The 27272-nt window shown below is 39.6% G+C and overlaps 2 protein-coding genes across 3 annotated transcripts; one reads left to right on the forward strand and one right to left on the reverse strand.

Annotated features, from left to right (window-relative positions):
- The first annotated feature begins 1777 nt into the window (after window positions 1–1777).
- On the forward strand, window positions 1778–25126 carry LOC6605615 (bicaudal D-related protein homolog). Of its 2 annotated transcripts, none has more exons than XM_002030397.2 (7): window positions 1778–1974; window positions 3193–3993; window positions 21955–22251; window positions 22315–22503; window positions 23115–23180; window positions 23416–23596; window positions 23667–25126. In XM_002030397.2, the coding sequence occupies exons 2-7, from the start codon at window positions 3553–3555 to the stop codon at window positions 24344–24346; spliced, it is 1854 nt and encodes a 617-aa protein (XP_002030433.1). In that variant the 5' UTR covers window positions 1778–1974; window positions 3193–3552; the 3' UTR covers window positions 24347–25126. The 2 variants fall into 2 exon arrangements, with proteins under 2 accessions (XP_002030433.1, XP_032573588.1); XM_032717697.1 differs by having other exon boundaries at window positions 1779–1974; window positions 3809–3993.
- Window positions 24932–26948, reverse strand: LOC6605616 (zinc finger protein OZF). The gene is made up of 3 exons (XM_032717698.1): window positions 26856–26948; window positions 26598–26788; window positions 24932–26493 (listed from the first exon to the last, which is right to left on the reverse strand). Exons 2-3 carry the CDS (start codon window positions 26764–26766, stop codon window positions 25253–25255), a joined length of 1410 nt encoding a protein of 469 aa, XP_032573589.1. The 5' UTR covers window positions 26767–26788; window positions 26856–26948; the 3' UTR covers window positions 24932–25252.
- Window positions 26949–27272: the final 324 nt, after the last annotated feature.

The raw sequence follows: 27272 nt of genomic DNA on the forward strand, positions 1-27272 counted from the left end.
TGCCCCACAAATGTTCAGAGGAAGACACCACTAACCCTTCCTCATTAGGCACTGCGGCCAAGTAACTATAGATCGATCTGCGGCGGAAGCACGGAAGTTTCACTCGCTGGCCAGCGAAAATCAGGTAAAACACAAAAAAGTTAGTTACGCCTGGTTAGGCCACCATCCGAAAGCTCAATTTGGTAAATGGCCAAACAGTAGCCCATACAGTAGTGCCCAACATAAACAAGCGGCCACGCAACATCAGCATTATGGATGGATCTGAAGGCGGAGACGGTGATGGCGATGGCGGTGGTGATGGCGCTGGTGATGGAGATGGCGTTGGCCACCAAGAACAATGGTCTGGTGTCGGTCTGAAGCTCATCTTCATCTTCACTTGGCCCGGCCACTTGAGTGTCTCATTGTGCATGTTGTTTGAGAAGTTTGGCGCAGGGCGGTGGGGAGCCGGGCAAGACTCTGGTTTAGTACCACGCACTAGACGGTCTGACCATGTCTACGGCCCCCCTTTAGAAATCTTCCTCACTTGGATGCACTGGAAACATTGGGGTCACATACTTGTACCTATTTTCATTTTCAAAAGCAGAATGTGCTGGAAGTATGATTATAGTGTATGTGATAGCATATTTCATTTTCATATCTGATTTTCAGTAATTAATACTGAGTCTAAATTATTTTTAAAGGTACATTTACTTTAAGATGTTAATGAAACAATTTTAGTCGTTTTTATAGCTTTTAATTACTTCCTTCCGGAGCTCATTATCTTTTTATCATAATTTCGATACCTAAAGCAAAGCGAATCTAAAAATTTTAAAGAAATAAAGTACCTGCAAACATATACCCTTTAATTGCTTAGTGTATACCCATTGTTATTGCCATTCTTGGGTGCCCATTGTTTGTGTTCTTGCCGTATGTAAATTTTGCATTGAAATGTGTACGCTTGGGTACATGTGTGTATGCACGTCGTGGTTTTTGGAGGTCCAGGTCTCTGGCCCTCCTCCCTTTTGGCCACACTCCCCAGTGCCCCTCTGCCCCATTCGAAACTACACTCCGTTTCATTATTGTTCACTTGGCCGCTTTCGTAAGTCGGGCCCAATGCAAAACAAACGGCGAAGAGCAGTCAAAAGAGTAGAGCCGAATCAACCATATGTCAGTTAAAAGGGAAGGAAGTCGGAGCAAAAGAGCGCCAAGTGAAGCTTACCTTTGGAGCTGTGTTTTGGTTTTACCAGAGTTGCCAGGTAAGAATCCATTTCATGAAAAATTCTTCCACAATGCTAAGCCTTCAATTATTTCCATTTGGAATATAGATCTTTTGGGTATAGTGGGTAAGGAAACATTTTTAAAATAAATAATCCAAGTAATCATGACATTTTATTTTTAGGTTTGGCTATGGAGATTTGCCTTATAGGATTAACTTATCAGCAGCTGAACAGAAAACCAGTTTTCCAAATGTTTATTGACTTAAAGTAGATATCTTAGGCCATGCAGAGTTTATTATCAGTTATCTGCGTACGCCCTACAATGCAATTTGCTATCTTAGTTGCCTTGTAACCAATAATATTACTCCACTGCGATTATCGCCTCTGCTTTGTTGCGATTACTCGACAACCCTGGTGGAACACTGGTAACTCTCTTTTTTAACCGCCACCTAAGAGAGCCAACCGATGTTGTTGGTTGTTGTTGCCAAGATACGAGGCTTAGCCAGTCGTTCGTCGTCGTCGTCGCTTGGTTACTCATTTGTTTTGCCAATTTTCGTAGCACGGCGGGCTCAGCCATTCAGTTAGTAACGAACGTTCGCGCCAGACAGACGTATCCGCCACGCCCCCGCGAAGCCGCCCCCTGAAAAGCTGGGGAAAGCCAGAAAATCGTAACCGAAGCTGAGCGAGCGCGCGTTGTACGGCATCGGAGAATCCGAAAATCGGAGAATCGGACATCGGAAGTTCTGCTTTGGAGTGGAGCAGCGTCGTCGTGACCGAGGTTTCTGCCCTCATACATATACGGATATAGTTAGCTATATATATATATATACAAATAGTTTAAAAGATATATAGGGCCAGACTGTAGCGCGCTTGCGAAAGTGGAAAGTATCTGCTGGATACTTTAGATACTTTCCGTTTTGGGGGAATTAATTAGACCAATATATCCCATGCAATCCGCGCGTTATTTTTGTTGTTTTGTCAATAATAATGCCAAACTCTGGCAAAAAACGGCATATATCTAGCGGAAATGCAAAACAATAATACCAACAATTTGAGCCAAATCGGTTGTGTGTTTGTGAACTGTGCTGCTTCCAAAAAATCAAAATAAAACGAATAAAATAAAATAAACACAAAGCGCACATAAATAAATAAATATAAGTGTTGGCTAAAAGCTTAGCCTGAAGCGTATTATACATTTTAACAACAGTTGCTGTTGCTACCAAAAGCAGCAAAGCGTGAAGTGCTTGCCAAATGAATTTTCTATATAACAAATAAAAACGATTAAAAAATATATATATAAAAAGTTAGAAAAACCGGACCAAATTTTAAACGAGATCTGTGAACTGTGAGGGATTTTTGGTTCTAGTGTAGTGTTGAGTTGGCCAATAAAGCTTTAAAAATCATTCAATATTAATTGTATATATTTGGATATTTCGAAATTTAAACCTAGAGCGGAGCTTCATACTAAACTCATTGGTACATACACGTTAACTAAAGCAATCTCTGTAAATAAGCATATTGAATCCCTAAAAACTCCTTTAAAATACTAAAGTTCTTTTAGGATAACCTTCCTCAACTGCCTTTTAAATATCCCCCCACCTGTATATATCGACGCATGTTAAAAAGCCCCCCAATCCGCAAGAACCTTAAACCCTATTTGATATCCAAGCCGCATGAAGCTTAACTAAAGACTAACTTAAGTCGGGGCTAAATGCAAATTCCGTTTATATTAACCCTCTTGCTTAACACTGTAGTTATATGTCATCCCCCCTGCCCAAAACACCCCTGACCCTAGCAAAACCAAAAACCGAAAAAAAAGCCCCAATAACAAGTAACTAAAAACGTGCTGGCAAACGCTCAACGTGACCGTCGCTCCTTTTGGCCAACGATTAGACCCGTCTTGGCGGGCATACACATACATATATAGCCCACATTTAATGCTAATTCTCATTACGGCTGTGTACTTACTTATATATCTAACCGAAATCAACTGCAGCTCAAACACATCCAGTCGCTTTAACCACGGGTCTGCTCTCTTTTGGGAGCAGCTGGTGTCCATGGAACTATGCTCGGATATATCATCGTATCGCCGCGCCAGATAATGCTAATCCTACGACCAGATCAGAGCCATCTGAACACCTAACCAACGATAAACCCAACTACCAAAATTGTGATCTCTGCATCGCACTAAAACCTAAACTGAAAACCAATTGCATCCAACTTACTGTGCGTGTGTGTGTGTGTGTGTTATGTCTGTAAATTTGGTTCGTTGCTATTATCCGTACCCGTAATACCACGTACACACCATACCACACCCACCCGCCTGAAATAAGTCCAAGCCTGCCCGCTAACGATCATGCATAAACCAAAGCTAGCGAATGCTATAACCGCTGCCGCCATTGCCTCATCCATATCCACCAAAAACAACAACAACAGCATCGTCGGCGGCAGCAGCAGCAGCAGCTCCGGTGGCAACAAATCGAAGCGACCACGTCAGTTTGGCCAATACTCGATCGGAGCTGGAGCTGGAGCTGGGGGGCTACTCCGGCCGGACGACTCCGGCTTCGACCACCTCGACCATTCGTCACTAATTGGGGATTCGATTGATTTAGAGCACTACATCAGCGCCATGGAGGCACGTCGACACGACCAGGAGCCGGATGTTTGGGCCCAGCTGCAGCAGAAGGAGTCGGACATCCTTTTGGCCGCCGAACTGGGCAAGGCACTGCTCGAGAAGAACGAGGAGCTGGTCAAACAGCAGGAAAAGCTCATCGAGGACTATTCGAGCAAAATTGAGGTGAGTCATGAAACACCCACAAAGTTAACAGGTGGAATTCCCATTATAAATGGCAAGCAAATGAAATGGAAGTCAGTTATTTGGAAGAAAGTAAAATTGGTTAGAATTAGAAGAAATTTTTGGAATGGAATGCACTTTAGTGACTTGAAAGAAAAGCAATGCGAATTATACTTTAATACACTTTAATACAAAGATCAAAGAGTTGACAAACTAAAACTAGCATATTAGATATTTATTTATCTCTTAACTATGGTTAAGCATAAATTTAGAGAATTGGGAAATGGAAAAGTTAATTTTCTTAATATTTTTCAAAGGAATGTAAGAGATCTGTTAAATCTAAGCACTTCTAATAATATCTTGCTTATTAAGGGAATACTTTCATGTTCTTTTATACAAACTTTATCTGATTTGCTAAATTATACGCAATAAACAAAATAATTACTTTGCTTTTACCTCTATATAAGTTTTCTTACCAATTTTGTTAAATCAAGATTTGTTAAGATTCAGCTAACAGACCCCTTTATTATTTTCCCTTTTAAGCTAACTACCCTTTTCTATAATGAATTCTTGAACAATCTAATGATTATCTCTAAATGCCGGCGCATTTATCAAATTGGCATCGGCAGTTATACCTGAGTACCAGAATTTTGATTGACTCACCTGATGATTTGCATTGATTATTGCGGACATGTGTTCGTAAATGACCTCCTCAATTGACGCATTGCTGGCATTCCCAGGTCGGGCATTAAATAATACATATGGATATTGATTTTTTTTTTGAGAACTGAAACACAGCGCACCTGTCCAATGCAACTCTGTAAACTGAACACACAAACTCCCCAAACTGTCAACTACAATTTTTATTGTGGGGTGGGTTCTTTAACTATTTAGACAAACAAAAAAGGCTACAGACATGTCACTTTATGGACGGTGACATACTGTGTGTGTGTGTGTGCGCAGTAAACTACTGAACTATATAGTGTATCACGTAAGGGTATCGATCGGAACAAAATTCCGTGTCACATGTTCTACCCTACACATGATGTATGAAATAGCTGAAGAGCTCTTCTGGAGTCTCTCCAAAAATTGGCTTTATCGAGAGCACTTTCCTGATAACATGGCAGCAAAAGCAAAGTCTGTTCACAACACCTCCAAAATGTTTCCAAAGTCTATGTCTGCCGCCCGACCTTGAACCGCTCGAATGGGTGGTTTCTGTGTGGGTGGGTGCGGTTCGTTCGCTTGTCACCTGTTCACACACACAGATACTTCCAGGTAACTGACAATAGAAGAAATTTCCGATAGGTAAACATAAAACACCCGTTCCAGCAATCGCTCCAAGTGAAGTTCAAGCCGCGGCTCAAGTTCGTGGCCGTTCATTAGCATATTGGTTGCCTCAAACTTACATAGTTACCTCGCTTTTCCATCCTGAACCGATAGTTAGGCTAATGTACTTTTGTTGACCGAACGGTACACAACAATGTATTCTTATCAATTAGGCTTCAACGCCGATTAATGGCTATTCGATGCACGAAGGGACCAGGAAATGTGGCGATGGTTTCGGGGACCACCACCTGATGGTGTCAGTAACCCAAACAGAGGACACAGCAATGCGTTGAACTTGAATAATTTCGTTGGTACATTTTTTCCGTGGGTTTGGGCCATATTTACGTAGTTGGCTTAGTCACTTTAACTGGGTTTTATATTCTTTTTTTGTTGTTTTTTTTTTTTGCTTTTGTAGTTAAGCACGTTGAGTGACTTCATCTTCATTGAGAAATGAAAGTGCGAAGGCCAATTGCGGGGGCTAATCGCGTAATATCCTGGATATTTAGTCAGATGATGTCATCGGGGAAATTTTTTACATATGTTAAATAGCTTCGAAATTGTAAATATTTAAAGTAAGTTTTGATATGCAAAAACAATTGTGTAATGAATTTTATATGGAAAATAGCAAAGAAATCAATTTATTTATTCATAATCAATTTATTTATATAAACATTATACATTGTAAATCTCAAACTAAGTTCAATAATAATAAAATGCCCCGTTCGATTTTAGTTTTTACGATTTATCAAAGTCTATGTTTTAATCCAGTAAAATTCCCATTAAAATAATATTGTAGTTTGCTTGCTCTGCTCAACATTAACAATTTAAATTAAAATTGCTTGGCACCTGAAAAAACCATTAAGTTTATTATAGAGCGCTCCAATTTAAAGCCGAAAACTGAGGAATTCCCATGTTCCATTTTCCATTGGCCATTAAATGGAAATCGCTTTAGACTACTGAAATTGGGCCAAAAAAAAAGGTTAACTCCTGCCAGTTGAACAACGCCAATTGTCACCTAAATTATTTGCTTGTTTCTTTTTTTAATAATGATTATTGATTATTCTGGCATAAATGTTTTGACTTTACCTTTTAGTCTTTGTTTAGCAAAGTGACGTGAGCCATATTTTCGCTGGATTCACTTTTATTCGCGTGTTTTTGGCAATATGCAAAATGGCTGGTAGTCGCGTATCTAATTAATTTCTTCAAAAAGTTATGGAGCGCCGCTTGGTTGGATGAGCCAGTGGTCAGCTAAACCAGGCCCATCCCATTCGTATACTATATAGTATTGTATACTATATGTGTTCGGTCTGCGATTGACTGACGTAATTAGACCGCTCGGTTGTAGGTGTTTTGGTTCTGACCAAAATGGCAGTAGTTTTGGCCGGACTTGTTGTTATTGCCGTGGTCCGAAGCTCGCCTATTTTATTTTATTTCGCGGTCTGTTGAAGCGTGTGTGCCAATTTACGAGCATTGGCTTTTATTTTTAGCCACGATTTGTTTTTGCATTAACTTTTATATGCGCCATAATATAATATGTATATAGTTCTCTGCCATATTCCCACATGCGAATGAGTTCAGAGGTCTTGGCTTGATTAGTGCTCATTTTAAGCGATTTTCGCCAGTGAATTAGTATTCAAAATACATGGAAAGGTGGGAAATTTATACAGTTAAGACGTATTTATGTGTTTATTTTAACATTATACACATAGTCCCACACTTTTCAACCTCTTCAATCTCAACCGTAACAGCTTTAACCTATAAATAGCCCGCTCGAAATCGTTCTTTTATTCTCAATATGTTCTCAGCCATATTTCATTTCGCTTACACATTTTTCCAAGCCCACTCCATATTAACTAGTTCACAGACAATCGACCAAATAGTTGACCATTGTCTGACTACCAAAACGTGTTCGCTTCGCCCAGGTTCGATTGCAAGCCCAGTTTTTCAACTCCCGAGTCGCGGAGAACAATTGAGTGGAAATCAATTGGAATCTGGCATCCCATTGTAAGTCGCTCGTTTATCACGATCTGCAGACAATTGTTGCTATTACTGGTTAGGAAATTTAAGCCCAACTTGAACGACGACCAAGTGTTGCAAATGGCAGTCGAATGTAAAGTATATAATTTGAAACGTAGGCGTCTGTTACGGTTTAGGCATTTAAATAATTCAAATCGTCTGTCGGCTTAAACCCCTTTGGCCTTTTCGAAAGTCTACACCCCTGAGTTTTTTGTTAGCCCGGCTTTTATTGCTTTAATAACTTTAGCTGTTTGTTTTTTTTTTTATTATTTATTTCTGACATTGGCCAACTGGTTTCAGTAATTTATTTAAGAGCTCTTAGTAGAACGGCAACTCACAAACGTTCGCTGGCAATTTGTTCTTTGATCAATTACGATATTAAATTGAAACTTTCAGCCGTTTTCCCGATCGAAGAAGGCTAATGAAAAGGTAATTTCATTTAAACGTTCTTTGATTAACCTTGATGATCGTAAACAGGATATGGTTAACCATAGAAAATGGAAGTGAAGACCTATGGTTTGTGGCTAATAAAAGGAAATTCTGCGGTATTCTTATAGACTTATTTACATACCATACTGTAGTTTCACTTAAAATGAGATGCGGGAAAAATGATTGGAGAGTTTTAATGCTAATTGATTAAAAACACTTCCTGAAGAAAGTCTAGCTAATCAATAAGTTGTAATTATTTATTACACAATAAATGTATATGTAAATATATAATTAAATTGTAGAAAACCCAACAAGAAACCAAAAACTAAAGCGAAAACTTCAATAAATGCATATTTCCTTGTGTAACTTTAATAACCCTCAACAATTAAAGTTATATTTATAATAATTTCTCTGGCAATCCAAATGATTCATGCAAATGAACGTATCTTCCGCCTTTCGATCGAATCCCACACCCACAACGTCCATCGCTTCACTCAAATGAAGTGACCATGCCAGGTGGGCGGACTTCTCGAGGCGCCCAAGAATACATTATGGCCATAATGGTTACCTCTCAATCGAAGGCACCTCTGCTGGACGCCTACTTCATCTATGGTTAGATAACCAAACGCGTTCTACCAATAAATAAAGAAATGTACGACCACAAATAAAACTTAATCGAAATAAAACTCTCCTCACGTTCGTGGATCAACCTTTTTTTTGGTCTGAGGTGAAGTCATCAACACATTGTTATTGTTGTACTATTTTTTTGCAAAAAAAAATTTTCAAAATCAACCAATTTGCATGCGAATAATACGGGTTTATATAGCCAGACACATATATTTATATACATACAAGTATATATCGCAGCGTGTCCATCTCATTTGCTGAAAACCAGTTTGATCGATCTTCGAAACAACAACGAAAAGTGTTGATTTTTTGTAATCTTCTTTGATGAGTCACAAAGCGATTTTGAGACCGAGTGGAGCTCATTTACTTGCTAAGCATTTCTTCGAGTACCCCCAAGTTAACTCCCAGTTCACCAGTTTTTGGCCTCGTTTGCCAAACGGGTATGCAAATTTATACGTTAACAAACAAATGGTGTGCCTTGATTTTGGTTTGGCCGAAAGGTTTTCAGATTTAAGGTGGACAAAATGCTGGGCTTTGCTCATGAATGGGATGTACGATCTGGGGTTGGACCCCCCACCCCCTTTTTGCTGGGAAATTGAGGTCGTTCGACATAGTGTAGCACGATTATTATTGGACATTAGTCGCCAGCGTCACCCTATTCGCATTCGCATTGGCTCTTGGCCAGTAATAGCATTTCTTTGGCCATGTTGTGTGGATGGATGGATGTCTGGATGGGTCGGCAAAATGTCATGGTGAGTGCTTTGTTTTCTACGCCGCCTTTCTGCCCAGGGAAATTACTTTCCTTATTGGTCAGGCCATGAGCATTTTCCTTCCACCTTCTACGTTTCGCTTTTTGTGTCATCAGGGAAACATGAGTTTTTAATGCGGATTTTCCGAGACACTCTGAGTTTGCATTTAGCCTCTTCAGCTTTCAAATGAGCAAAAAACGAAACTGTAACAAGCGGGGCTTGAACTGCTAAATTACAGGGTTCCCAAGAATATCAGACCTGCAAATAGTGCATTTCACTTTAGAGTTTCAAGTTAGTTAACAAATTGTAGATGTTGTATTATTTATTGCATGTTATGTAAATTCATGTTTGTTAGCAAATCCAATCTAATTGTCACACTACCTGGTCATTTGGGTCTTTACCATCTTGACCGCGACTCTGGGTGGTGGGTGGAGACGGGAGGCGGAGACCTTCAAGCCATATTCACGATCAACTAACTGTTGCCATTCATTTAAATGATAGTTAATCGACATGCCGAGCAGTTGGCAGGAAGTAAATCCAGCTCAAATTATAGTTGCTATTGATGCAGGCTTTACATAATAGATTGATGGTTAAATGTGGCAGAGTCCGTGAGCAAACGGTACACCGCCTCACTGTCAAAGTCCATTTATGTGCAAATTATGGCCAGCAACTGAAAATTAATAACTGCAAATCAAATTAATTCGACTGACAGCTAAATTGCGAATATTAACCATCATCGGGCGGCATTCGCCGACTTTGACTTTGGGCTCTTGAAGATGGCTAAGTATGAGACTACCGCAACAATGCGGCATCTTCCATAATTCCATTGTTGTTGTCATACCTGAACCTTTGTACATATGTAGGTACATATGTTGCATGTGTATAATTTTTATAAAATTTATTTCTTCCATCTCCATTCCTACACTCACACTCTGCTGATGATGATTTTTAATGAATTGCTGAAGGTGAAAGCATTTTCACTTTCCAAAAGCAATTTTCGGTGTCAAAGCGATGGGAACAATAGAAGTCGACTTGGAAATGTCGCCAAAGTTTCGGTTTGAGCGAAGTCGTAAACAAAATTAAATCAAAAATTTAGTCGGCATTAGTTAAATGGCAGCAAAATGCAAAAAAAGGAAATATAAAAAATCTCAAAGCTAAAAAAATGCTTAGATTCAAAGGCATTCGTATGCTTCGTATTGGTCTTTAAGATTTAAGTCATATCGAAATGATATGGGGCTGGTATGGCTACTCTACTCTTATTAATCCTGAACTACTATTTACTCAAGATACCACTTATCATAATAAAATATCTGATAGTAACATTCGATTTGTGTTGCCATTACTATTCTTCTTCAGCACTTTGAATTAAATAACTTTATGTGAACTCAACCTTATAGAGCACCATACAATAATATCTATTTCGATATGGTTATCTTTTCACCTATGTATGTATGTACAGCGCAATTATATCCAACAAAAATCAATTGTTTCATAAATTCTTGATGGGCTAGGAAAACTTCCATGGGCCCCAAACTTGCCCCTCCACTTCCCAGCTGACTCATTGACAATTAACTAACAATATCCCCAGAGCCTACATGTGGGTACTCACCCCTTCCTGTCATATCTCAGTCATATCTATATGTGGATAATATATATATACGTACATTGCTAATTGGGCAGCTTTCGTTGCAATAATAAATTTATATACATACGCAGTGTTATATGTACACTTTTTGTGTGACTAAGAGCCAGCCAACGAAACGGCCAATTGGCAAATTTCAAAGGCCAATACAAATGCAAATAAATATACAGAAAATACTCATATGTATATATGGCCATCGAACGTTAGCATGATGACAATAATAGACGATTTCACAAAATACAATATGGCCCCCGCAGCACCACACCCCCCCGCAAAAAAATGGCCAAAAGACGAGTCCGTAGGGCGAAAACTTTTGCAGAGGCTCACGCAAATCAGATAACAAATTCGAGTGTCAGACCAAGTGGCATAAACAATGTGGCTAACGAAAGTGGAGGAGCTCCATGGACTGGAGATGCTGTTGGAGGATGGCTTTTCACTGGGCCAGAGACTCCTGCCAATGACAGTAATTTATGCACCCAACTTTCGATTGAAATGACTAAACCATAACTATGGTTACTATGCTAACTATGTATCTGTTAATTGCAAAACTGTCGGATACGACTGCGTTATCACCCATAGATATGTCGCTCTCAATGAAACTGGGAAAGGGAGTTATCACGAAAGACCCCCAAGTAACAGAAATTTAGGTCAAACTTTAATAAATTCATTCTATTGTGAAAAAGTTGTTATGATGTACATCTATGTATGTATCTACGGCTAGCATATTTTTTATAAATTTAATTAATAGATTGTCAAGTGCAGACAGATTGTATTTGTTAAAGCGCAACTTGTTACAAAGTGCCCATTAAAACATGTGTATATTGTAAACAATAAATTTTATTGGAAGGTTGAACTGTAGTTATTCCTAAATTGTATTTTACTTACAATTCCTCACCTTAGTTAATCGCACAATTAAGATTCGTATCTACCAAAATCGACGTCTTCAAACACTAGTTTGTTTTAAGCTGATTGTAAACTCTAGCTTACAAGGTCAACACGGACGGACACAATTAAAAGCCAATTTAATGGCCAATTATCATGTCATCGGTTAGATGGCCACAACCAAAAGATAGTTCAAAACGAATCTTTTAGTTTGTTTACACATTTTGTGTGCGTTTACCTTGCACAATCGTATTAAAATTAGCGGAGCATCCGCACAAATCGAATTCGACTTATTTGGTGAATGACTCAGGTTCAAATTGGGACAGAGACAGCAATAGTGGAACGATCGCTCTACTGCGCATGCGCAACGGCAATCGCTGGGAGAAGGACAGATAGAGAGAGAGAGAGAGAGAGAGAGCGCGACATAGAGCAGTAGAAGTAGAAATGCTTTAAGCTGCAATCGAAACAGTTTTTGTATCTGATTGTTTAAGGAGCGAATGTGTGTGTGCCCAGGTGTTATGTAACGGCTCTTTCGGCTTAGCGGCATTATTTTGGCGAATTTGTATCTTTTTCGGAGTATCTAGCCTACGTTAGAGCACATCGAGGGTATTCTTGTACAATAATTGTGGCTGTTAAGTAAGATACATAGCTTTAAATATAGGTTGTATTGTAAATGACATTCTATTTATTTCTTTTTTTAACTTTTACTAACTGACTAAGTAGTATGTGGAATCCCCCTACTTTGGTGCATCGTTTCTCCCCTTTTTTTCTTGCACCTCGCCTAGCTTTTGCAATTAGCGCTTGCTTTTTTTGTGCCATTGTTTGCGTAAACGTTTCACCCACAAGCCTTTTTACCCAGGTGAGTTTCTGTTTCCCTAGCTGCAGGTGTGCGGATGGTGCGATGGTCCCAGGAAACCATTTAGCATTGCAGCCTGAGAACTAAGTCGCCTGTCACTTTGTCTTGTTGCACTCTTATTTGGCTTTAACTGGGTAAAAGGTGGCAGCTCTCGCTGTTATTGTCGCTTTTTCCGCTGCCGCTTCTGCTGGCTGGTTGCACTATCACTATTACGAGTACCATGTAAGCGCAGCAGTTTGAATTATGGACAGATTGCCACATTTATTTCTTTTCAACTGCAAGCGAAGTCTATCTCTGCGACTTTTTGCAGCTGAGTTTTTAAGGTGTTGAAAAAATTACACTCTGCTGCTGACTTTTTAATGGGAATGCATAAACACAGCGTTTATATTGCCTGGGAAATTCGCCTGAGTGTTACAAGCAACTTTTTAGCAAGCTATATTAAACCAATTGTATCTCAAAGTTATCTTACCAACTTAGCTTTGCCCCTAAATTAGTCCGCAAAATTCCTCTGCTACTTTCGGCAAATTAATCAATATCGACTGAAAGTTCAACATTCACGACCAAACTTCTTCTTGGCTACCACAAAAAATTGTTTATTTATTTGTATTTATGACGAGCAAAACATAAACAAAGCCAAAGACACAAAAATGGCCATAAAACATGTCTTCGCCGTATGTATATAATTGGGCCATAAATTTAAAGATTTTCCTTCAACTACCAGCCATCCAAGGAATTATATGGAAATAATCTTTTGCCAAATGGTGGAGCCATTGTTCTTGCCCTGAGCTCATCATCAACAGTAGCCGGGGAGTCGTAATCTTAAATCTCCGACTAGTTACCCTCGCATCGGAGCTCATTATCATCCCATATGTATGGTTGCTTTGAAGTCTTTTAGTCATTTTTTTGGCTGAGATTGGCCCTGAGATGACCGCTTCGCTGGTCTTGGCTTTATGTTGTTTTCTGTGTCATAGTTTTATTTTCGTATACTTCTGGCTGGTTAACCACTGCAAGATTAATGACATTTTCAGAAACATATGTCGTACAACTAGGAAGCAAGTTAATACTGGGAGAAGTATACCTTTATTTTTAAATGTTTCATTTTTGGAACTCACATGAACTCGCCCATTTTTCTGAGGCGAAATTTAGCGATGGCTTTCAGGTGCTAATTTTGCCTTATAAATTGGGGAGCATCCTCAGTTGACTAATGGTTAATTTACATCTGAATCGGAAGTTGAAAATACACATAATTATATACAAACCACAAGGAAATCAAAGAAAGAGGTGTGGAGAAAGACTAATTTAAAAATTAGGAAGCACACGCCAAGTGATAATTTAAATGAAATCACCATACTTATTTGCATCACTGTAGTTTCATAAACTACTTAATAATTGTATTAATTATATTCAAATAAATCAATGGTAAGCCTGATTATGAACCATAAAAGATTTCTCAGTTCGACAGCTTTAAAACTTTTTCTGCCCATTGAATAATCATCAATTTTTTTCTTTATTTCAACAACTGTTCATACAAACTTCTCCTTTGTGCGGCTGGAGTTCATTTACTCGGGCATTTGTGCCACAATGATAATTGTTTTTATATAGCCAAGTATAATTTTATTATATATTTTTCGCTTATACTACTTTTTTCGCAATCGTTTTTTGGCCGAACGCGTCATTAGCGGAGGCAGCATAATTAAAAAACTCTTAGCCAGCAAGTTGAGGGCGATTTTGCGGGGAGTTTTTGGGGGCGCAGACAAAAGAATTGTGGTCGAAAAACAAGAGACCTCAAATTGTGTAAACAATCTAGAGAATAACATCTGAAAAACACAAGTTGTATATTATTTTGAAATATTTAATGAGCTGCTGAGGAATTAGAATGGCTGGAGGTAATACAAATGTTTTCATGGATTTTGCTTATGAGTGATGGGAAAAGACTTAGTCATTAAAAAATTAGGCCTAATTGTGCTTGGATGTAAAATATTTTAATTCACTTTGAAGTGTTAACTTTTCATTATCTTTGATAAATCATACTTAATTGGCTTCTTTGTTTTATATAAGAATACTTTAACATTAATTAGTAATTGTTTATATAAAAAAGGGTGGTATAGTTTGAGTGTATTTCTAAGTCGTTTTTTTTTTTTTTTTGCCTACTTCTGTTAAAGATTTTAACTTTCTTGACTCTTTAAGCTTTTTATGCGCAACGGTGACTAATTGTTAAGGCCTCCTCCTCAGGTGTCTTTTACAACAATTCCTACCTCTCGTTTGGTGACTCTTCCAGTTACCTTTTTTTGTTATTTTGTAAGTTTTGTTGACTTTACAAGACTGTGGTCGAAAGTCAAGCAGCCCACGCTCAGTGGCAGTCGGTGAAAGATATTTTGGGCTCCAACGTAACGTGGGTACTGCTACCACCACCACCACCCTTTCCCTGCCCCATTTCATCGTCTCAGGTGTGTGCGCATGCGCAGTGGGCGTAACATTTTGCCGTAAGTATTTATGGCCTAATAATTTTTGGCCTGCGCTCGTGGCAGCACAATCAGATCTAGAAGTGAGTTAATTTCGGTGCAGTTCTATAACTGCTTACCTCATTCCAACTGCAAATGCTGGTGTCACCGCATTTTGCCGTCTATCTGAGAATAGCTCTTATCGTTGGAAGTGCGATAAGTATTTCCCTTCATTTTGGCCATGTTTTGCGTGGGCCGGTGATAAGATAACCGCGTTACCCGAAATAAGTGCAGCGATTTCATTTCACCAATGACTCACTCGCCTAGTCTCTCGCTGGAAATAATATTATTAAATGTTTTGTAAACAAAAACACTCCCTCTTTATGTCGCACGAAGAGGCGCTAATTAATCATAATTACCGTTTCCGACATTTTTGTCACATTTGGAAGAGCCGCTCGAAAATTGCGACACATCAAGTTGGCGACTTCTCTTCATCTTGCCAATCCGAACAACAAGCCCACAAAAATGGCAATCACCTGGGGGCCAGCCCCCCTTATCCCCAATTCGTTTTAATGAATCGTAATGTAAATATAAAACATTTGCTTGCCCAATTCTTCGGTGTTTTTTCACAATTTCCTTAACAATGCTTCGTACGATGATATATACATCTGGAAATCGACACACAAAATTGTCAATGCCAAATACTTGAAATTAATGACGGTGAATGCCGGTTTTGCTGCAATTTTCATTGTAATTCGAGGGCTTTTCCTCGGCATGAACTTGCAAAATTACAAAAAAATGGAGCAGAAAATAGGTAGCCAAATAATGCCGGCTTATCGATACTTAAGGGGGTTTTATAGTGTTGGGAAAATAAATAAACGGCTAAATGTTTTGAACTGAAAAGTTTGTAATGCATATAAAATTCCAGATAAATAATAAATATATCTGAGTTTTTCGTTATATCTACATATTATAACAATTTTTGTTTCATAGCAAATAAAATTATTTTTTCATTTTATTATTATTTATTGGGGATTTATATATTTTTGACGAAAATATTAGTTTTCTCGGAATTAATATGTCAAATGCTTATTTATCAGCCCAGTTGTGTGCAGTAATGATCTGCAAGTAAGTAAGTCATCCCCCTGCCACTCACCATGACCAAGTTGGCAAAAGGTCTTGCGTGGCCTAAACTCCCCCACATCCAAGGGCATTCGAAATTGCATTGCCTGTCGAGTAAACCGAAGCGAACAATGGCCAAGATCTGACTTTTGCCTTATTGTGGCATTATTTTTATTATTATACTTATTAGCTGCCGCTTCTTTTTTACCCTTTTTTGTTGTTTTCTTTTTGTTTTGTGAGGAGAGTCAGTCAGTGAAGTGTGGCGGCGGCTCAAGGGGCTGGCCACGCCCCCTGTTGACTGCGACATGACCTTAGGCGCATAAACAAACTTTTGGCACAAGCTGGCAACTCATCTCAACTTAACTTGGCTTCGTTTGGCTCTTTTGGACTGGGTCTATAATCTCTTTTTACGACTGCAAAGCTTAAATTCAGTTCAGCTCGCGACGCTCTCCATGTGTTTGGGCCATAAAACGTGGCGAGGGGGTCAATGCTGCACTCAGCTGCATTGTCAATGGGTTCGGGGAATATGTATATATATGTACCTGTAGATAATCGTATATTCCAGCAAGTTCCGGGTAACAAGATAAACGAGTGACAGTTGGATTCAATTAGCAGGGTTCTATGCACTGGAAACAAATCATAGGTCAATTTTGAACAGCAAAGCAACTTACAATTTACTCCAGGATAAGCAAAGCAGCTTTATTTATTGCTAAAATTATAATAATCATAATTTTAATACAATACATTAATATACAACACCTGATTGTCTTCACTTCAATCTTATCTGACATGACTTTTAGTATTTAAAATAATCTCATCATACATATACACTCCGCATTATAGCTGATGTTTAAAACAATTGCAAGTGATTTATTATCAATATGTATAAATAAATAAATATATAGGCTCTTGATAAGGTTGGAAGCTTTTAACTTAAATAATTTAAAAAAAAATTAAAGTTTCAGTATAAGTAGTATTTTTTAATTACCACTTTAACTCGAACCACTTCCTTGTTTTTAGATGCTTTTTTTCTTCAAGTGTACCTATTGGCCATCTGCCAGTCCTTGTGGGCTAGTGACAATTCAATTCAATTGCTGGCTAGTTGGTCAACAGTGCTTGGCACCCGAATTGATTTATGGTCGATGAGCAATCCAACTGCAGTGTGGCCCAATCCGCGCTAATGGCTGCATTTCGCACTCCAAACCGTCCGAATGGCTGCTCCCGCTTCTTGGCCAACTTTGCCGTCGAGCTGCAACTATTAGCTGAGTGGAGAGACTTTTTCACAAGACTTCCCCCTTTTGTTATCAGCGATCATTAATCGGTTTTCATTTAAATTAGCTGAAATTAGCCAAAATGCTTGCGGCTAAACGTGCTATTTGCATAATTTGTGCGCTACATTTCGTTTTGCATACCAATAAAATGCATTATGGCATTTGCAATTATGTGCGAGTGCCGCTAATTAAAATTGTAATTGTGGAAAAGTCTTGTGAAAACGGAAAGTTGCAAGTTTTCCTGGCTGCCCGCCCGCTTTCCACCCGCAAACGCCACCCCTCCCCTCTATCCAACGTCCAATTCACTTTTGTGCAACGAAGTGCAGTTGATTTATCTATGAACTCTGCTTTTATTTTGGACGGCCAGACAAAATACGCACATCGCGGTTAAATTGCCTATAGAAATGTTGGCTGGGTATGTGGAAAATGGATTTGGAAATTTTCATCCACCAATGCTGATCGGGCCATTGACTCACCACCGGGCCAAAAGATCCGGACTAAGCTGAGCTCACCCGCCTGAGTCATTGCTATTTCCAGTGTTTAGCAATTCAAAAGTTAAGCCAGCCGAAGGTTTATTAATGCACAGAAAATTAAATTCAATAGCGTTCGCTGTTTTACTTAACTTAGTAAATCTTTTGCATGACATATTATGGTGACACTTCATAAATAAAAAAAAACACTGTTATTAACACACAACTTTGCAAAATTTAGGAAAATGTAATTTAAAATCTTCCTCAAATAACAAATTAAATATTTAGGAACGTATTTTTTTGATAAATATATTCAAAAAGGTGAGGCATTGCTTAATTTTTCTCAGTGTACCCACTTGCTTCTGAGGTAATTCCCATTCATTTGACATTCGAAACTGCAACCTGTTGCATCCGTCCTCAAGAAGTGAGCCTTGTCAAATCATCGCTTCGGCGAAGAGCATTCAAGCGAGTCATCAGCTGCCACGCCCAGCGCCTGCAACCGCCCCTTTCGTGGCACGATTCTAGCCGGGCCAACATGACGTGGCTGGCAATTTAGTTAATTATTTTCAAACAATTATCGAATGCATTTTGTAGCCATGGCGGCACGGCGCTTTCAACACCAAACGCATCAGTAAATCTATTAACGGCGGTGACTTCCACACTTGAGACACTTGACGGAAAGATAAAAACACGTTTTTGCAATTCAAAAATTTGGTTGTCATTTTATGACTTTATGTTATATTTAAAGAAGTGATAATGGCCAATGTTGGGAAATAATGCATTTTATATATTTTGACACATCTTATATGTATGTATGTTCCAAAAGATAAATGCATTTATTAATTATGAAAATATTATTATTAATAGAAATACTCATTTATTTATAACAACAAATTTTTGAAATAATTTTATTTTAGTTCCATTACTTATTTTACAAAGGCACTTGGAGCACTGCTACTTCTTCAATAATGAGGTGTCAAAATTATAAACCCTTCACAACTATTTGTATTTACCTGGCATTAGAGAGGCATTTGCATAAGTGCACCTGAAAGCACTTGGCCCATTGATGAGTCATTTTGCTCACCTGTCGCCGAGTATCTTTATGCCGCAAAGCGTGTCAATTGCTTCGACATTTCCTGCACAAAATTTCGCTGCACAAATATTTATGATATTCATACCTTAAACAAAAATGGCAGCGAGTGAACAACAATTGCCGCGGAACGTTTAGTTGGAAAGTGGGTCGAGTTACGTCGCATTTGAATAAGACACATGGACGCACGGACGGCCGATGGTGTGGCAGCATAAGCTGGCAACATGTTGCCAGTTCGAATGGGCGGTTTTGTTTACATGGCCCAGCTCTGCGATAGATTGTATATCCCATTTCAGGTGATCATGCAATGCAATTAGCCGTGGATGAAAAAGAGATCCGAAATCCAAATACGTAATAAAATTAACGCTGAAACAAAACTGGCTTGTGTCCATCATGAAATTTGAGTCTGATTTTACTTTGTTTTATTTTGTTTTGATTTTGGTTGTTTTGCTTTGTTGTTGCGTCTTTCAGTTTTCCTACACATGATTTTTGCCTTTGAATATGTGAACTCATTTTTTTGCGGCACGATGGCTGCTGGGTGGCGGCTAGTTTGTGCACTGAGAGAAAAGATTTGGTTACATGTGCAATGTTTCAAGTACATTTTGATCATACTATATGGTTGGGTTTGCAAGCTAACACATTTTCTTCAAATCCAAAAAATGTTGTAACAATATTAGATTTTAAATGATTCACAAACCTCAAATATATTTGATAGGGTTTTGTATGAATTTTCTGTAATAGGTGCAGAAATAGTGATTGAATATTTAATATAAATATGAAAATTTTAAATACATATATATGTACTTTTAGTAAATAAAATATTTATACAATCTATCTGTCTATTTCTGTATCTTAATCTTTCAAAACCTACGTACTATTTAATTTTGGGTCAATGTGAAAAACATTTATTAAAAATAACTGACAATTTTTGATTATACATTTCAGCTAGATTATTTAAAAGCACTTTTAAATACTCAAAAAAGCTTGAATAAATTTTTCAATTGGAAACGTTATATTTAATTTGATTAAATTTGATTTTTTTCTACCAAATGATCATATTGAATTACAATACTTAATTATTTCTCCCAGTGTAGTTGTTGATAGCAACTTCCGCTGTTGCTGTCGCTGCCGCCAGTTGTGGTGGTGGTGGTGCTGCTGCTGCCATCATCAACAAATTTCATTGAGCGTGAAATAGAAACAGAGAAAGTACACTATGTACAATAATTTTATTTGTGCTGCGCAGTCTCCGCCGACTTTAAAAATCCAACTGCGATGCCAACTGCAATTGGGCCTTGTTATTAAAGTTTTCCATTGTTGGCAGTTGCAGCAGTTTTCCTTTTGCTTTTGCAGCGACAACTACTTTGTGGTTTTTTTCGGCATCGTTGGCGTCTCTTGCATTTTGCATTTTATGCAAATTGCCCCTAATTTTATTTAAGCTTTTCATTTACAATTTTGTCGCTCCACTTTATTAGGTTGTTTATTTTTTGTGTTGTATCTTTTCTTTACTTTTTTTTTTGATTTTGCTGTTGCTTTGCTGATGGGCGAAAACAATCGCGTTGACTTCTCAGATTTATTGCCAACTCGTGATTTTCCCCCAGCTCAATACGTGGTCGGATTGGTTTTTCCGCCTTCTGAGTTGTGGCGGTGAAATAAAGAAGCTGCATTGGTTACAAGGCTTCTTATCCACTGGTTCTATAGTCGCTTTTATTTTCTTTTTTTTTTATTTCTGCTTTTGCCGGCCTTTTTGCCAGTGCTAGCCAGTGTTAGCCAATTGAAGGTCCAATTATCGATTAAACTTTGCATGCAATTTTCAATGTCTCCGCGAGCCTTGATCCAAAAAGGTCGGGTTATAAAAACACAAATAGCCCCCAGCAAACTGGAGGGGCTTACTCATACCTGGCGAAGACTGACACACGCCTGTCAATTATGCAAATTAATTGCTGCCGTTTCTCAAGTCGATAGATAGGTTCGATTCAAGTGGCAACCGAAAAGCCGACTTAGATCACTTTTTGGCGCCCAACACATATCAATCTTGAAGACCTTTGATCCAATTAAATGAAATAATAACGAAATTGAAAAGGTTTCAAAGCAAGCTTAGGATATTAATCCATCAGTCTTTGATGTTTTTTTGATATATAATAATAGTGTAGTATTAAAAATAAATAGGTTTTCCCAATTTGTTTACTTTCTTAACATTGCATACATATAGCTTAACTAACACTATTTGTTACTCACGAAGCGAGCTACCGTAAATTTCGTTTAATAAATAGCAAACGAAAGTTAATTTATTAGCCAATTTATTATAAAATGCAGTAACTACATTTTTAGACCGCTGTTTAACGAATTGCCCATGCCGTTAAGTAAAGTAATCAAATATTTTTATAACCACAATTCTAGCTAGCAATTTATAGTTTTTCATCGTTACTGTCAGATACATACATAAATGAGATACATGAAGGAGGAGGCTTAAATTCAACTGCTTCCACAATGGTCTGAAAACTCCCAAACGCTTGCCAGCTGATGCGCTTTTAATTTTTCGCCAGCCATTTGTCTGCAAACAGCATCTGAACGAAGCGGAGAAGTGAAAATTCAATTGCATTTTAATTTGAATAATGGGAATTTGTTGCTTTTGACGGCTGGCTTTTGCAGCCGTTGGTGTCAAAAGTCGTTGGCATTGTTTTGGGGCTTGGGATTTGTTTTTTTTTTTTTTGGCCGCCAGCACAGTGGGGCAATTTGGTGCAAAAGCCAAAACTAAGTGAGAGGTGGTACTGGCAGATCTTTTGTTTTTACTCACTTATTTTGCATCTTGGCCGGCTTGCAGCCAATTGAAAATGCAAATAACTAAACAATTAGTAGTCGAGTGCTGAGAGCTGTGTTAACCTTGCGGTTTTAGCCTGGCTCCGAGCTTTGTGACTGTCTACGTGCCCATTGTTGGCTTTACTTTCATTGTCTTGACTGCCATATAATTGGCAACACGTCATAGAACCAACAATACCCCATATATGCACACACAATTAACTTTCATTTTTTCTACCTTTGACAGAAACTCGAGCAGGAGAAGCATGTGCTGCGCCAGAAATTGGCAATCGCCGAGGACGAGAGCGATCAGCGTGTGCTCGAGCTGCAGTCCGATCTCACCGAGCTCAAGGATAAGCTGCAGACCCAAGACACCGCCATCCGGCAAGCGGAGAAGGAGAAGACCATCCTAATTGATGAGCTGCAGCACCAGAACACACGGCTCACCGAACAGATCCAGGAGGCACACGCCACCGAGCTCAAGCTCAGCGCACAGATCCAGGAGCTGAAGGATCAGTATCACTACAGGAACAGCAGCCTGCAGGTAAGGTCTACACACAAGTGCTCATGGTTATATAGTTTAAAATATGATATGATGTCGCTGCAGGAACATGTCAACAGCCTGGAGTCCATCAAAACAGAACTCAACCTCACCACGGGCAAGCGTCAGGAGCTGGAGCGCCGACTGCAACTCGCCCAGGAGGAGAAGGAGAGCCTCACCTCGTCGCTGGAGGAGTCCTCCGACAGAATCCACATGCTGGAGCGCCATGCCCGCGAACAGGAAACAAAATTAGAGGTAAGTCAGCTAGAGTTTGGAAAAGAAAGGTGGATGGGGCGAGGAAGTCAGAATTGGCTTTATCACGTCGCGTCAACGGGGAATCGTGATTTAACCGCCAAATGAAGATTATTTATGGACAGGCGGTGCTAAATGCGCAGTTTCTTGAGTGCCGCCAAGTCCAGGCTTATCTCCCCGGCAACAACTTTCTTTTTACTCTATCGTGAGCAAAGATTAAACTCCATTCTATAAATATTTAATAGCATGGACTTATCAATGAAGATGCAAACTATCTAATCAATTTTATATGGCCAAAACATATTGCTATGAGAGATTTTTGGAAAATTAAAGCAAAATATGTACATTTTATATTTTATATATGTGTATATATCTTATATATTTTATATATATTATATTTTTTATATATATTATATTTTTTATATATATTATATATTTTATATATATTTATTCTATATTTTATGAGGAGTTTGCTTTAACAAATTAAAAAGAAATCTGTAAAGCAAAAAAAAAGCTCAATGGGTTATACACTTTGTGTCCCCTTCTCTACTATAATTATAATTTATTTCATGTATTTAATTTAAAATTGTTAAATATGTTTTTATATTTTTCAGACCACCTTACAAGCATTGGAACGCTCCCAGCGCGAAAACAATGTACTCAGTGAACGATTGGGTGCCGTAAGTTGACCTTTCTCCAGTTGAATGCTTTCCCATTTACTAACCAACCATTATGCGCTCCTAAAGGATGTTTAACTAACTTCATCAAAATTATAAGGAACATTTATAGAACTTAAACAAACATTATCAGCAAGCATTTTCCCCTAAATCAATCGGTATACACCGAAAAACTCAGTCAAACGTGAAAATTAAGCTGTAGTTATAATTACATTTACTCTCTAATCCTTGCCCGCAGGACACAAACTCGAGCACTCCGGGCAGGAAGAGTTTGCAATTCGAAATGGAATGCGACGAGGACGATGGCAGCTACACGGAAACGGGGAAGCCCAACCAAATGTTCGTGGAAGCCCGATCCGTTTACATACAACTTAAGTCCCTGGTGGATTCACTAAAAGTTAGCCACGACGATGACTCAGGTGGGTTATTTAGTTTTAATAAAATAAAGAATCTTTCTAACTTTTTTCCTCAATTCAACGCCGTTTATAGGACTCAACTCCGACATTTCGCTGGAGCTGGAGTCGATGGACAACACCATCTCGAGCTCGGAACGCCACGAGGATGGACACATGGCCATCGAGTTCCGCCAGGGCATGCTGTCGGCGATGTCCGACGAGCTGACCCGGTTGCTGCTCAACCTGGACGCTGGCAACTTCAAGAAGATGCTGGACCAGACGCGCAACCTGGTGCTGGAGCAGGAGGACGAGATTAAGCGCAGCCACCAGCTCATACAGCAACTGGAAGCCAAGGTCACGGTAACGGACGTGGAGCTGCAGAATGTCAAGGAGGAGAGGGATCAGGCACGCGGTGATCTCGAGGACAACACGGATCGGGATGAGCTGCTGTCCAAGGCGCAGACAGAACGGGATGCGGCCAATGATAGGCGCACGAAGGCCGAGGTTGAGCTGGCCAAGACGCGAGTGGAGCTGATGCAGGCCAATAGCCAACTGCTGGAGTCCATTCAGCAAAAGGTGGAGCTGTCGCAGCAGCTGGAACAGTGGCAGATGGACATGCACGAGCTGATCGACGAGCAGATGCGCTCCAAGCTGATCAACAACCGACGAGCGATGGCCGCCGAGTCATCCGCCCCATCGCCACCCAGCAGTGCCGCCGCCAATCTGGCCAAGCGCGTGACCAGCTACAAGCTTTGGAGTTTATTTCAGCGATAATTGGAGTAACCTAACGACCCGCTGGAAGGTCTACGCCACCCTTCTGTTCTTGATGTAGGACGGGGATCTACATATATATTTTTAATATTTATATTTATACACAACAAACAACACACACAAATCGGAGAGCCTAGGCATTATAGGTATTGTACTTAATTGTTATTTGTATACTGGAAGCATTGTCCTTCTTCTGTTCGTAGTGAAATCTATCTAATTACGCTTTATTAATTTTAAACACTTACCGCATATTCGATATGATTATTGTACCTATTGTAATTACTGTAATGTAACCGTACTCGTACCTATGTTTAAACACAAATCGTCCCTATTCTCTCTCTATTTAGTTAATCCTTAATTGATTTTAAATTCGGATATGGACCCCACAACTAATTCGAATCGCTATACATGTTTTAAAAGCATACTGTGTTTATTGTTGGGTCCGTTTTGGTCAAAACTGTTAACTGATAATCAACAAAAAAAAAAAAAGGAAACATATCGCACCTTTATGTTGGCGGCTTAAAAAGCCTCCATATCTCGGGAGAAACTGTTGCGATTCATCAAAATCAAAAATAAAATCAAAATCTGTACGTAAGCAAATATAATGTGTAAGCAAGGCATTTATGTTATAGCAAATAGAAATATTCATCAGCTGGCAATCGGAAGGGCGCAGGAATTGTTGGAAACTGTGCAACAGACAAAACTTGCCTTAATGAACGGACAATGAAATTTTAGATTGTTTAAATAACATAACTTACCAATAAACTTACGATTATACCACAACAATAATTTTTTGTAACATCAGATTGTTCAAATTTAATGATTTCCTTACACAAATTGTGTAGTTATATCTACTTAACACTTATTATAACTAATGGTCTTGTGCTGGGGTCACAGGATGATCATGTATTATTTCTTCAGGTTGTGAAGTCGCAAGTGCTTTTTTAAGCTCTTCTGGGAAAAAAATCCCTCTGGACATTGCGGGCATGGATGCGGTCGAATCTTGTGGCTTGTGATATGCTTGTCCAGGGTCTTTTTTAAAGCAAACCTGACGTCGCAGTGCGGACATTGGTGCAGCGTTTTTGGCTCATCCGGTGTTTTGTGCGTCTTCTCGTGACCCCGTAAGCTCTGCTGAGTGTCATAGGCTTTGGGACACTGTGAACATTTAAATGGCCGATCATTATTGTCCACGTGCCAAAGGGTATGCTTCATCAGTGACTGATTCGCACTGAAACCCTTGCCGCATTGGTCGCACTTGTAGGGCTTTTCGCCGGTATGGATGCGTAGATGACTCTTCAGGTGATGGTTGTGGGAGAAGGCTTGGCCGCACTCCTCACATTTAAAGGGCTTTATACCCGAATGGGTGCGCTGATGTTTCATCATGTTCGATTTCTCGAAGAATGACTTGTCGCATTCGGGGCACTTGAACTGGCGATCCCCGTTGTGGACCCGCAAGTGGGTGATCAAATGCTGGTTCTGGACAAATCCCTTGCCGCAGAGCTCACACTTAAAGGGTCGCTCTTCCTTGTGCAGACGACTGTGCAACTTAAGGCCAGAGTTTTTGGCAAAGGTTTGTGGGCAGTCGGGACATTTGTATGGTCGTTCGCCAGTGTGCCTCTGTATATGGGCCCTAAGATTGCCTCTCGTGTAAAAGGTTTTGTCGCACTGTGGACATTTGTGACCCTTTTCCTCGTCGTGAGTGTGCATATGCGACTTCAGAGTCGGACCATGCGTATAAGCTTTCGGACAGAGGGGGCATTTAAAAGGACGCTCTCCAGTATGACGGCGCCTATGGGTCGTTAGCTGGGCGTTGGTACGAAATCCTCGTCCGCAGAAGTCGCAGAGGTGCGGCTTTTGTGTATCACCTTGCTCCTTGTGCTTGGCAACGTGCCTTGCCAACGCCTTCTGCGTCGAGTAGCTCACTCCACACTCTGTGCACAGCAGGGATTGATTATTGCCGCCAACCGTTTTGCGCCCTCCGCCGCCGGGAATCCAGGGTTCATCTTGGTCTTCAGTCGAGCCCACTGTCCATTGGTCTGAATCCTCCTCTTCGCTATCAGTATTGTGATTATCATTTTCTTCATCAAAGGCGTCTTCAAATGTCTCCTGAATGGATATTTCATCTTCCGTTTTAATATCGCTCATTGTTACTAAAAGTATATTTAAATTTTAGCAAATTTTAGGCAAGTCTAGAATAGATTTTAGCAGTACAATGGAAGTTCTTGTGAAAGTGGATGACATCGAATAGACCTACTTTCAAAAACTTCTTGCAATGGTTCACTCTCCTGACCATTAGTTGCCTTTCCATCGGTTGGCTCATCGATATCAGTTTTTACATCAGGCCGATTAGCGTCCAATTTGGTTACGTTTGTGTCCAATGGATCCTCGCAGCCAACTACCTCGAAGGGTATTAATGGGTTCATAGTACCTCTTCTGCAACGGGATCTACTCAGATTTGAGTTTGATTTGTCGAGCTGGAGGAGCTGGGAAAAGAACTGGAAACTCTTCTCACACTTGTGCCGGAAATGAAAGGCATTTTGAGCGGCCACCAGGCAGGTAGGACAGATCTTCTGCGGCATTTCATCCCGTTTCACGCGACAGATCTCCGGTAGAATTGAGTTCAACATTTCCCAAATGGGGGGATCAGAGATCTCCGTGGAGAAGAGGTCCACCAGTATGGATGAGTGTTCGGCGCAGGCTCTGCAGTTCTTTCCCATGCTGTCGTCCGCTGATCTTTCCATTTTTCCCGATGATCTCCCAACCACAGAGGCTGGAATTTCAAAAGAATCAACAAATGTTGGGCACTTGCTCTCCTGCCAAGTAGTCAATGTGAACGTATTCGCACAGAGTTGTCAGCTGCATCCGATGATTACTCGATAGTCGATAAGGTTTCATTTGCCAGCTCCATTAACGTCGTGAGGTTAACTGT

The sequence above is a fragment of the Drosophila sechellia genome, chromosome 3L (genome assembly GCF_004382195.2).
Source record: "Drosophila sechellia strain sech25 chromosome 3L, ASM438219v1, whole genome shotgun sequence".
NCBI lineage: Eukaryota > Metazoa > Arthropoda > Insecta > Diptera > Drosophilidae > Drosophila > Drosophila sechellia.